Source organism: Chinchilla lanigera, unplaced genomic scaffold, assembly GCF_000276665.1.
Source record: "Chinchilla lanigera isolate Chin_1 unplaced genomic scaffold, ChiLan1.0 scaffold00069, whole genome shotgun sequence".
In the NCBI taxonomy this organism is placed as follows: Eukaryota; Metazoa; Chordata; class Mammalia; order Rodentia; family Chinchillidae; genus Chinchilla; species Chinchilla lanigera.
The window spans coordinates 5,438,790-5,452,725 of NW_004955470.1; the positions used below are offsets into that span (position 1 = coordinate 5,438,790).

A 13,936-nucleotide genomic window follows, 5' to 3' on the forward strand; every position below is an offset into this window, starting at 1 on the left:
ACACACACACACACACACACATTTCTTTACAGCTTACTAAATATAAATGATTACTTAACAAAGATCTATGAAAAATCTTAAATTTTTACTTACAGACTTAAGCCTTTTTATTGTATCTTCCAATACTGTTATATTGTTTTGTTGGTATATAAGTTCAATCTGAAAAATGAGAAACCATTTCTCTTACTTTTATTACAAATTTTACTTAAACTGATCTAACTGGAAACAGGATCAAAAAGAAGGTCATTTTAAAATAAAAACTTGAAGGCTGAAATTTTAAGAAAAATATAATCTACCAATTATGTTTACCCATCTTTGACAGTTAAAAAAAAACTTCAATGAAATACAACAGTTCCTTTGAATTACACAATGTTCTATAGAAGATATTAATTGATTATATTTTACCAAATTACAACCCCATAAACTAGAACAAAATGTTAACATCAGTTATTATTCTGAAAATGTTAATATGGAGTCTGTAAAAGAATGGCTTGGTTTTTTTGGTTTTTTCTCCGGTACCGGGAACCGAACTCACGACCTTGCACTTGCCAGGCAGGCGCTTTGCCGCTGAGCTAAACCCCCAGCCCCAAGAATGGCTAGAATAAAAGAAGCTTCCCAAAATTAACCCATTTAGATTAGACTGGTTCTTCCTCTGACCCATTTTAAAAATTTAGTTCAACCCAATCCACAAAATGCTTTGTGATAAAACTCACAGTATCATTTCGTGACACTGAATATACTCAGTCTTACAGTATTATCACCTTATAAATCTATATGGTATGTTCCTAAAGGACAGTAAATATTTATGCAGTAAAGTTCTCTTAAAGATAAAAGGTAGCAATTAGCTTAATAAAAGATGTTTTTCGTTCATCAATTTTCCCCTCATTATTCTAAACTAAAATTTGTTGTGGTCTTTCTGTTATATTTTAATTTTAAATTTTCTTGAATTATTCGTCTTCATTTATTCTTTAAATCAAGTTATTTTCTAAGATTTCTCTAGCAGTCATAATAAATATGAAATATTAATTGAATGTATTGTTTGGAACATAGGTTAAAGCTTAGATAAGCTTATGTATTGTTTTCAATAAGTAATTTTCAATGTTTTAAATTATTCTTCTGTGGTGATACTAAAAAGAATGGGAAATGGTTTATACAATGTATAAAGATGTCCATTTTAAATTAAGTATAAAAATTGGGCAAAAGAGAATATCTAGTATGATACTTTCTCAAAAAAAATAAAGTAGTGCTTACTTCAGCAGCACATATAATAAAAATAAGACAATTCACATACATTCTAGATATGGGTAAAATATAATGAATAACATGTAAAAGAAAAAGATAGGGGCTGGGGATTTAGCTCAGTGGCACAGCGCCTGCCTGGCAAGCGCAAGGTCCTGAGTTCAATTCCTGGTACCGGAAAAAAAAACAACAACAAAAAAAAGATAGATTATGACTGGGCATATCATGGTAGATTTTACTTTTTCATTATACTTCATGGACTGAAATTCCATGGTTCTCACTAGGTAGTTTAGGCTGGCCTTGAACTCGCTATGTAGCTCAGAGTGGCCTCAAACTTCCAGTGATCCTCCTGCCTCAGCCTCCTGAGTTCTGGGATTACATGTATGTGCCACCACACCGGGCTGCTGATAGACAGAAATTTTTATAATAAACATGTATTATTCTGTATGTATGTGATGCTTGAGATCAAACCCAAGGCCTACACATATGCTAGGCAAGCATTCTACCACTAAGCCACATCAACAGCCCATACTTTCATAAAGATAAAAACTGCTGGGTGGGGTGGGACACATCTGTTATCTCAGCTACTTGAAAGGCTGACAAAGAAGGACCACAACTTTAAGGCCAGCCTACATCACTTAGCAAGACCATATATCAAAATAAATAAAATGTGGATGTAGCTCTGTATACAGGCTCTGGGTTCAATCTCTAGTACTGGAAAAAAAATACTGCTGATTCCCACATGAAAAACAATAACTGGTTCAAATAAAAAAAAAATCAACTCAATGTTTTCATTTATCTGACAGTTATTTAATGAATGTCTATCATGTATCTGTCACTGCAATATGTGCTAAGTAAAGCAAAGAACAAAATAAAAACCTCTGCCCCCCTGGAGTTTTTATTTCAGTCAAAAGAGCAAAAACAAAAGATAATAGAAAAATAGATGTCAGATAGTGATCATGTCACTGAAAAAATGTACAGTGAGCACTCATGTATCTGTTCTAGGTATTTAAGATAAAAAGGTGAACAAAACAGGTAAAGATCCTTGCCTTTGAGGACCTAACATACCAACTGCAATAGACAATTTAAAAATAAACTTAAAATAAACCATCTAGTACATTTGCAGAGCAAAAGCAGAGCTACTGAATTGGGAATGTTTATGAGAAACTGGTTGGAATATGAAATAGAATGACCAAGAAGAGGTGACCGTTGAGCAAAGATTTAAAGAAGGGGGGCAATCGGTGACATGAAAATCCAGGAGACTACTCCAGGCAAAAGCTGCAGCTATAGCAAAGGTGCTAAGGCAAAAGAACACCTGTTAAGTTCCAAGGGGCATCAAGGGGCCACTGTGGCTGGAGCAGAGTGAAGAAAGGGGCCGTGCCCAGAACTGGAAGGAAGTACAAAGAAAACTAAAGCAGAGGAGAGTAGGGAGTGTGCAAGAGTCTATAGGGAGGTGGCTTACAAACTTTGGGCAACCCACTTGGGTCCCCTTCTGTCCCACTCTTGGTCAGAAGCTCTTTCCCTCAGTAAATATGTTCTACTCTTAACCTCCATTGTTCCTAAAATTCATTCTATGCTTTTTGAGAACTCGAACTCATCCCAGGTATATTTCAGGTTGGGAGTTTCTTTCCCCTGTATCATTTGGAGGTCTCCCACTGAGATTACTGGACGGAGACTTAAAAGCTACACACCTACCCAAAATAAAAATGCCTGGTGTCTATCGAGGGCCTTTAGATAGAAACTCTGGAGAGTATCTCTAACTGTTGATCAACAACTACGACCCCTTTCAACCTGAAGCCAGAGCAGTCATCGCTCATTATTCCCTCACAGCATCTCAGGTTACTTCTTCAGAGGAAGGAATACTGTAGGCAACTGAATAGATAGAAATATTAAATGGAAATATTATAGGCAGTCAGACAGCGCTGGGCCCTCAAGGGATCCAGTATGAAGACAAGATACCTTGCAACTGCGGAAGAGACACTTCTGCTGTGGGCCAGACCTCAGGACAAAAGATCAAACAAATGTACCTATATACCTCCCTAGGGATGGACATCAGAGATTGATATTCTAAATAGGTATCAATCACCTTGAAAAAGCCAGGAAGAGTCACTAACCAAGGGCCTACCGGAAAAGCCCGTTCTGTATTCATGTCTGCTTGCTACGCGACTCACTTCCCTTGATCCTGATTTAATCAATATTACCTGAACAATTATGCTTGTAATCTTACCGGCTGACCATAATTTTGCCCCACCTCCTGCCCACCCTGTGAGTTCTCATGTTTCCCACCTTGGACTCACTTCACCTTGTGGTTTTTGCTCTTTTGTCCCTAGAAAAGACAGGTTTCTTGGCAACCCACTGGGGCTCCCTTCTGTCCCTCTCTCAGACAGAAGTTTTCTTTTTCTCAATCAATATATATTGTGCTCTTAAAACAAAATTGGCTTTACACTGCATCTTCCACGTGGTAGGCACTGATATAATTTCTGATCAGCTGGATCATATATGAAAGTAATGATAATGACAAGGATATCAGTGATCCATTCCAATAATGGCCCCTATATCAATTAAAAATACAAACTTTATGAAGAAACTAATAATGGTAAAATTGGAATTCTGCTTCTTCACACTTCAAAAAAAATCAAGCAGGGCATGGTGGAGCACATCTGTAATACCAGATACTCAAGAGGCTGAGGCAGGAAGATTGCCAGTTTAAGGCCAATCTGGGCAAAACAGCAAGACCCTGTCTCAAAAATAACAATTTCTTTAAAAATCACGTTTTTAAAAAATCATGTTTAGTTAAGTGAGATATGGTTTACTAAGACATGAATGATAAACAACTCACAATGAGAGGATAAAGGGAGGCAGATGGTGGTGGTAGTTTTAAGGTATATGTAAAACAATAATATTCCTTCCTTCTGAAGGAGCTCCCTATTCTCCCATTGAGGAATGGGAGCTATATTTAATGATTCACTTTTAATGAAGTGGTTATGGTAAAAGTGATCATATTTAACTTTTAAATCTGGTCACAAGAGACCCTGCAGATTCCTCCTTGCTGTCTCTCTTGATCATACAGAATCCATCAACCCTAGAAAGAAGTCCACTCAGCAAGGAATGAGGCCTCCTGCAAGAGCCAGCCGCCATCTCAGTGAGCCATTTCTTACTAGTCAAGCCATGACTGCAGCCAGCCATCTTCTTACTGACTGTGTTCTGTTAAACTGTGAAACATAACCACTGAGCTTTTGCATTCCCAACCCATGAAACCTGAGCTGTAAATATCTGCTGTTTGAAGCTATTAAGATTTAGAAGTAAGTTTTTACACAGCAATAGATAATACAATGCTCAAAACATTTTAATGAAAGAAGTTACTCTGTTAATTTAGAAATATGACTAAAAGTAAGCTCTCCACAGTAAATAAATTTAACACACACATATTTTAGCAGTTAGTGTGGAGTGTCAACATGACCACTTGCGGCGTCCTCCCTGGGACTGGGGAGTGCATGTCCCTCGGTGTCTGAGTGGGCCGTGGAGGCGTGGCCTTGAGGCTCTACCTGGTTACCCACAGCTTCTTCTCTGCCACTGTTCCCCTGCTCTGCTTCTGCGCCACTGTGAACTAAGCAGCTTTGCTTCGCCGTGCCCTTCTGTCATGACGTTCCTGGCGCTGAGCCAGCCAACCAGAGTCTAAATCCCCCAAAACGATGAGCCAAGTTAGATCTCTCCTTTAAATTGTGGGTGTCAGATATTGTATGTCAACAAGACAGATAACATAACTATATCAATTCCACATGAACTTTACAGCAGCTCTGGCTACTTCCACATATATAGAGCATTAATCTTGAACACTATAGGAACCCAACATTCTTTCTTAGCAATCATATTAGAAATTCTAATTTCAATCTCCATCCCAAAAAATAGGCAGAGAAAATCTTCCAGTTTCTTTTATAATGTTTAGACTATAAGCCTCCAGTGCAGACCCAATGACTTAGGGGTGGTGATACATGTTAGTGTTCATATCACATGTACATACTGGCTGTACATATTTCTAACTCCCTTCCCACCCTTGGAATTCATTTAATGAGCTGATGATTTCTTCATTTCAGGGCATTCTACCAATCCAAAGCACCCGTTTCCATCTTGCCCTCTACTAAATATCCCATGTTTTCACTGCATCAGTCATCCTTTCCCCAAGACTACTGCCCACCTCTTCCTCAAAAGCTTGAATAGCATTTTAATTCTGAAATATACCCAACATTTCACTTTGCTAGAAATACTCTTCTGAGCCAGGCAAAATTTCCAGCTGTAAACTTAGTATCTTAGGTAAATCCTAGCTTGTGTATTTCAGATGTTTTCCAATTCTGAAACGTTTCCTTTTACTAGCAGAGAATTCACCCTGCCACACTACTCATCCTCTCTCTAGGATATACACACTAGGCAATACCTCTGAATGGATGACATCTAAAAAGGGCACTGCCATTGGAGCTCAGCCACCTATGCTTCCATCAGTCTTGGGAAGAGCACAGTTACTCTTTAATCCCAAGAAAACAAGGAAGATATAATAACTGTTAAATTTTATAATTTTTATAATTAAGATTAAAGCTTCACTCTATTTACCATTAAACTATGAATCAAGCATAACTATTCTTGCAGAAAGTAACAATGCAAATGTCTAAAATAGTCAAACTACTTTTAAGTGTCTGTAATGGTTGATACATTGTGTCAACTTGAGAAGTTTAGAAGTTTAACTAAATGATTCAGAAGGGGTCAGGGTCCTCACTTTGTAAATACCCTCATCCTGTGCAAGAGGAGGGCATGGAGATGGTGTGAGTGCTACACCTTTCCTAGTGGGTGGTAGCCTGCTTACAATATGAGACTGAAAGAGGGTTGCTCTTCCCCTCTTCCTGCTCTTGTTGCTTTTGCTGTCTTCTGCTGTCATGAAGTGCTGCCCCTGTGCCATGCAAACCTGATTTGGAACCAGCTGATTATGGACTGAAACCTCCACAAACTGTGAGCTAAATACACATTTCCTCCCTTAACTCTGGGTGTTGGGTATTTTGTCTTGGCAATGAGAAAAAAGTAACTAAGACAGCGTCCCTCAAATATTTTAGTAGAAAGTAAATTATTCACCAATTATTAAAACAACCCATTATTACATTCTCTCAAGTAGTTCGACTAAGGACCCCTTTGAACAACACTGCTAGAGATGTGTGTGCCCTTAATATATTTTATATATTTAAATATTCCATTAGTATTTGACTTTCCACTAATTTAGACTGACTTATCCTTCACATAGTATAAATATAATAGGTTACTGCATAAAAACCAATATGATTCTAGAGTTTATCAACAAGGCATTTGCATTTCAATTTACTTTAACAAATAATATCTCACTAACAGGTTCTCTGATAATTTACTGAAACAAGTGCTTCATTATATGCTGTAGGACTGAGTACATTAAAGAATATTTATAAAATAACATGTAATAATGATTTGCTTTGGGAAATTACCTTATTACAGACAGAATTTATTAATTTTGTGATAAATGAGATCAACACCAATAAGGACAAAATCACACATTATCATTTAAAACATCATTATAAGTTATGTCCTGCTTGTAAGTCATTAGGCAGCAATGATAAATGAGATTATCTTCATTTTATAATTATGTTTAAATCTTTAGTTTCTAAGTTTCATGACAGAGTATTAAAATTCAATCAAAAAATGTTTATTAAAATATCTTAAAACATTAATATGTGGCAATGGCCCAGTAAAGGACAAATGAATCAATGAAACCAAATTCAGAAACACATTCAGAGAGGCAGAACTTAGTATCTCTGAAGTAAAATAGTACTTCAAATCAGTGGGGAAAGAAAAGGGTAGTCAACTCACTTCCTACCAGAAGAAAAACAAATTCCAGAAGTACTAAAAATTAAGATTATTAAAATATATCAAAAGAAAACTTAAGAAAATATTTTTCTAATTCTTGGAGTGATAAGGCCTTCTGAAGAAAGACCCAAACTCAGAAGTCAATAAAGAATTTGCAAACTGAACTACATAGAAATTTAAATTTGGGTAAAAATCTAAATTAAAAGTATGAAATAGGGGCTGGGAGTTTAGCTCAGCGGCACAGCGCCTGCCTGGCAGGTGCAAGGTTGTGAGTTCGATTCCTGGTACCGGAAAAAAAATAATAGTAATAAAATAAAAGTATGAAATAAGTCATATGTATGAAAATAAGAGAAATGAGAATAAATGTACTGTCTACAGAGAGAATTGGAGAAGGGAAGCAAAACTGTATGTACAGAACATACCTGTTGCTTTGAAGTGTACGCAGTGACTACATACTACTTAGAAAACTTTTTGGGGAGTGAGAACAAACCCTTTAGAGCTTTCAGTACATCATGTGTGCCACAGGTTTGCCACACTGGCCTACAGCCATACCGCCCTGAACACGCTGGATCTCATCTGATCTCCGAAGCTAAACAGGGTCAGGCCTGGTTAGCACTTGGATGAAAAAACTTTTTGAGCAAAAACTGTTTTACAAAAATGTGAGAAATAATATAATTTAATCATTAGGATAGACACTGCAGTATAATGACAAATCTAGAAAGTTTCCAAATGGCATGAGAACGTCATTTTCTCATTGTATTTAATAATTACATGTTTAAAGTAGAATTAAAATCTTGATCAGTGGTAAATCTAGCAGTACCTTTGCTTCTTCAAGTTCCTTATCAGCGGTATCCACCACAAAATTTTTCTCTTCTTCTAGTTGCTCTGCTAGTTGGTCAATTTTAATCAATTCTTTACAAAGATGCTCATTGTGGCTGGTTAAATCATCTACTTGACTGCTTACCACCTCCTTACTATCCAAGAGTTTCCTAACATATTCTTCCAAGCCATGATTTGTCTGTTTGAGATCTTCAATCTGTTACAATTAGAAAGAAAATAATCCCATTAAAAGATCTCCTTAGCTTCCTTCTGAGAGCAGTCAGGTAAATGGAATCAGAAAGGGAGATTTATTTCCCTGGCAAGGAGACCTAACTGTGCAGCATTTTGTGCTTTCTAAATTTTATACTATGCAAGTCTAACACCTATTAAAAATATATTAGAAATTTTTAAATAGTTTTTGTTTATTAATTGTGGTGCTGGGGATCTAAACTAGGGTCTTGTGCATGCTGGACAAACACTCTACCACTGAACCACAGTGGTAAATTTCACATCTGTATCTTTCAAGACAATTTATAGTTTATTTTAAACGGAATTTCAGCACTATTAATTTTTAACTGAGTGATTCAAAAAGTAACCAAATATTCATATCTGCCATAAACCCTATTTAATAAATTTAAATAATTATTAAGAGTTCTTTAAATTTCTAGCTACTGTTATCAAAATATGTTAACTCTTTCGAAACTCTTTTTGAACACAGTAACTTACTTGACTAAGCTAAATACCAAATCACCCACGTATCTGCTGCCCAATATAGAGGACCACAGCCTTCCTTTCCAGCCCAATATCAGTCAATGGATGAAGAAAAGGGCCTTTTCTACCACAAAGGTATCCAAATGCCTTTAAAAGAAACAACAAAAACAACACAGTAGACCCATTTACCAATTATTACAGGAATTATAGTATTTTCCAAAAACACAAACTTAAATAAGTACCTGCCCTAAGAGAATTTTTGCTTACTTAAGGAAATATAATACATTAAATGTAATCACAAAAATGTCTATAAGATAGTTATGGCACAAATACTTTTCCATAGTATTTGTCCCTTGTGTACTTATCAATTATTTATCAAGTACCTATTGCGTTGGTATCCTATAGAAGAAATAACAAAAAAAGCTAATGAGAAGACAGTCTAAGTTTTTAAGGAATATCTGAAATAGCTAAATCCCCAATGTCTGAGTTCTAAAATTAGTCTTCCCCTAACCTTGCCTTTTTCAACTGACTATAGCAATATCTTCTTCCAAAACATCAAAATCAACAAAGTTTACTTTAAAAAATAAAATATATTTGTCACTAAAGAACATTCTATAAGTCATGTAACATTTTTAACTATGCTACAATGCCATGTATTATATTAAATAAATACATACCAAGAAGCACGATAATTCATTGTTTTAATTCAACACTTGCTTTGGCATTTTTTGTAAGGCACACTAACTTAGGAGATTTAAAGATAAATTACCAAAAAGGAAAAACAAAAAAAATTTGAACTCTTTTTTAAAGAAAAGGGAAACTAGAAATGCACTATTTCCTTAATTGGGTCTTTTATCACAATTGGCCTGAATTTCAGAACTACTTCTTACTCTTCTTTGGCCTATTCCTATACTGACAAAAACTCTTTGAAAGCGCTAATTTGAAGTCATTCCTGTAACCTGATGGCACCAGGTGACACCAAGATGAAAAAATGCCATTTGTGATCCCAGACCTACTCACCTGTCCAGCCTGACTTGCCACGATCCCCAGTATACAGAGTATGCCAAAAAATGTATACACACTTCAGGAAAAGAAAAATAATATGATGATTTTTCAACAAACAGTGTTACCCTCATATGGGGGACCCTAGAAGACATCGTATATTGCAGAAAACCTACTACGTTGCCAGCCCTTGGAAAAGAAATTGAAAAATGGATGTGCAGCAATCTCAATGGGCCAATGTTACCCAAGGAGCAAAGTTCACCATACCAATAAATATCTGGAAGTTAATGGCCACCACTTTGAGCAGCTCTTGTAATTTTAGAGGTCAAAGGTACCTTGCAGTAATCTCGCGATGTCACTGGAATTTAGTATTGAAATATTTGCACATTTTTCTTCCCCGCAAGTGTGTATAAATTTTTTTGACAGACACTGTATATACCTAAGCTCTGAGACACACTGTAAGAAACCTCATTGAACTCATTTAAAAACATGTTTTAGGAGAATTGTTGAAATGTTACACACTATGTCACAGAATTTTTCTTTTGAAAATCCTCCAGGAAAAAAATTAGCTTAGGTTTCAACTTCAGAAAAAAAAATTCCTATTTTGGAGATTTGGTTTGTTCTTACCCTAATGGGTATGGATTATTTAATTAATAATTCCTTTCTGCGTCTGCTTCATGGAAATTTAAAGCCAAATTTTCCCAAGGAGATATCCAATTTTTATTTCTTCCATTAATATGAGTAGTCTGTGTCTTCATTCAAATAAAATAGGTATAATAATCTATGAATAATAATCTATAGTGTGTATGTGCCATATTTTCTTTATTCATCTGTTAATGAAAACCTGTGTTGATTCGATCTTAACAACTGTGAATAGGGCCACAGGAAACATGGGAAGGCAGGTAGCTCTTCTGTATGCCAACTTAGTTTCCTTCACGTATACAGCCAGGAATGGTAAAGTTGGATCACATGGTAGTTGTAGCTTTTTGAGGAACTTTCATATATTTTTCCATAGTGGCTACACTATTCACATTTCCACTCAGACTTTATAAGGGTTCCTTTTCCCTGACATCATTGTGAGTATTTGTTATTTTTTATCTGTTTTGATAATAGCCATTCTGCTGAGGGTGAGGTGAAATCTCAATGTAGTTTTGATTTGCATTTCCCTGATGGCTACAGATGTTGAGCATCTTTTTGCATACTAATTGGCCAAGAATAATGATTTTTCTCCTCCCCCTCCTTCTTCTTCCTTTACTTTTACTGGCACATATTTGGAGTACATAATGATCACATTCATCATGTAAATTTGGTACATGTACATAACACATTTTAATTCTTTTTATATACCCTTCCCCTCCACTACTTTCCTGGTCTATGTCATGGTCCCCTTCCCATTTGCAAAAAATTTGTCTCCCTGTTTCCTATTATCTGTTAGTTTGTTCTTATTTATACTTTGGCTTTCTCATGTAAGATAAGCATGTGATATTTAAGTGTATATCTCACTTATTTCACTTAACATTATGCTCAAGGTACATTAATTTTCCCTCAAAAGACTCAAATTCCTCTATATAGAAAAGGCTATAAATACTACATTTTGTTTATCTACTCATCTGCTGATGAAGATAAAGGCAGTTTCCAAGATTTAGCTATTATGGGTTATACTTCTCTAAATATGGGTATGCATATATCATTGTAATATGATGTCTTTAACACTTTCAGGAAGATGCCTAGAAGAGTAATCAGCAGCTGAGTCAAGTGGCATTTCTAGTTTTAGCTTTTGGAGCACTTTCCAAATTGATTTCCTTAGGTTGTACTAGCTTACATTTCCACCAACAATGTAGAAGGGTTCCTTTTTCACAGCCTCACCTGCATCCATTGTTTGGTTTCTTGATGACAATAATTCTTTCTTGAGTAAGATGGAATTGCAGTTTTAAATTTCATTTTTCTAATGCCCACAGATGTTGAGTGTTTTCTCATATATTTAAATTTCTGTATAGTTGTACATCTTCTGGCATGTGTATTCATTTCAATTGTCCATTTTTAATTGGGTCTTTTATTTTGAGGGTCTCTTTTTTTAAGGTCTTTATTCTGGAAAATTAGTCCCATCTGAGGAGTACCTGGCAAAAAATTTTTCTCATTCTGTAGGTCTCTATATCCTATTGGTTGCTTCCTCTGCTATGGAGCTTTATAATTTGATATAACCCCATCTGTTGATTCTTCAAGTTATTTCTCATGCAACTGGGGTTCTGCTCAGAAGTCTGTGCCTACATCTATGTCTCTGAGAGTTTACCTATTTAATCTTTCAGCAGGTTACGTGTTTCTGTTTTAATATTTACATCTTTGGCTTGTACTTCTTGGAAATGCCTGTTCAGCTCATTTGCCCATTTATTAAGTGGAATACTTGTTCTTTTGATGTTTGATTTTTGTCTTTAGTTCTTTACATGTTTTGGGTATTAGTCTTCTCTCAGATGAACAACAATGACTTTCTCCCATTCTGTAAGCTGTCTCTTTGCTGTCAATCATTTTCCATGTTGTGCAAAAATTTTATAATTTGAGATAGTCCCATATGGCAATTGTTGCTTTTATTTCCTGAACTAAAACAGACCTATTCTAGAAACTGTTTCCTGTGCCAAGATAGTGAAGTATCTCTCTCCTATGTTTTCCTCTTGTAGTTTCAAAGTCTTACATTAAGGTCCTTGACCCATTTATAGTTTATTTCTGTGCAGCGTGAGAGAGAAGGACCTAGTTTCAAACTCGATACCAAGTTTTCGATGGACACTGCATTGAATCTGTAGATCACTTTCAGTGGAGCACAATTTTAAAAATATTAATTCTCCTTTTCCATTAACACAGGAGATCTTGCCGTATTCTAGTATCTCCTTTAATTTCTGTCTTCAGTGTTTTATCATTTTCACCATAGAGGTCTTTTACATCCTGGGTTTAAGTTTAGTCACAGGTTTGGGGGGTTCTGTTTTGTTGAGGATACAGTGAATGGAACTGTTCTTCTGATTGTTGTTGTTGTTATACTGGGAATTGAACCCAGGACTTTCACATTGAGCTACATCCCAAGATCCTTTCTGTTTTAACAGTCACTAGGCTGCCTTGACTAGGCTTAAACTTGTGGTCCTCCTGCCTCAGACTCCCAGAGTGCTGGGACTACAAGTATGTGCCATCATTCCTGACTCGCTGGTTTCTTTCTCATTGAGTTCATTACTGATACAGAGGAAACCTGATGATTTTTGTGTGTTGATTTTGTATCCTGCTAGTTTGATGAATTTGTGTATCAGTTCTAAGAGTCCTTTGGTGGAGCCTTTAGGATTTTCTCAGTATAGAATATCACCTGCAAACAGGTATACTTTGACTTTCTCCACTCCTATTTTATCCCCTTTCTTTCCACTGCTGACTGCTTTGGCTAAAGTTTCAAGTACTGCACTGTATTGCAATGACAAATATAACTAAAATATTGTGCTTAGTCACATTTTGGTATCAAGGTAACAGTAGCTTCTTAGAATGAAATCTGGAAACATTTATTCTCTTTCCATTTTATGAAATAGTTCAAGGGGAATTGGTGCTAGTTTTCTTTAAAAGTGTAGAACTCAACTGTAAATCCACCTGGTCCTCAATTTTTATTTTCACCTGAACCTCACTGCTTGTGATTGATCAATCTAGACTTTTAATATCCTCTTGGCTCAGTTTTGGCAAGTCATACATGTCTAGTTTTCAACCTCTTTTAGAATTTTCCACATTTAATGGCATGTAATTTTTCAAAATATTAATGATCCTATGGATTTCAGCAGTATTCAATATTCCCTTTTCATGTTTGCTTTCATTTATTTAGAGCTTCTCTTGCTTAGTTCAGCCAAGGGTTTGTCAGTTTCCTTTATCTTTGCAATCAACTGTTTCAATAATCCCTTTAATAATTTTTAGTCTGTACTCCATTTATTTCTCCTCTGATCTTTACTGTTTTTTCCTTTCTACTAACTTTGGGTTTAGTTTGCTATTTTTAAACAATTTTTTGATGTATCATTAGGTTGAGATCTTGATGTTTTTCTAATGTAGGTGCTCACAGCTATAAAATTCCTTCTTATAACTGCTTTCACTGTATCCCACAGATTCTGGTATGCTGTGTTTCCATTTTCAATTCATTTTAGGACATTTTTTATTTCCTTCTGATTTCTTCAATGGTTGTGAGACTGAGATAGATAGATCAATCGATCAATCTTGGGTTTTTTTGAGACAGGGTCTCACTATGCAGTTCAGAATGGCCTTGAATTCACTATGTAGAAAA

At 35.7% G+C, this 13,936-nt stretch overlaps 1 protein-coding gene across 7 annotated transcripts in view; it reads right to left on the reverse strand.

Moving 5' to 3' along the window:
* Tsga10 (testis specific, 10) overlaps window positions 1-13,936 on the reverse strand; it is a 95,156-nt gene that overhangs the window by 62,041 nt on the left and 19,179 nt on the right. For 6 of the 7 annotated variants that reach the window (XM_005400734.2, XM_005400731.1, XM_013522796.1 and 3 more), the window contains exons 3-4: window positions 7,937-8,152; window positions 94-159 (exon numbers count right to left, since the gene is read on the reverse strand). Coding sequence is in view for 5 of the 7 variants with exons in the window: in XM_005400731.1 (XP_005400788.1) it covers window positions 94-159; window positions 7,937-8,152 (282 nt within the window). In the remaining 2 variants the exon portion in view is untranslated. Of the gene's footprint in view, window positions 1-93; window positions 160-7,936; window positions 8,153-13,936 lie in introns of those variants that run through there. The other variant, XM_013522800.1, reaches the window with a different exon arrangement.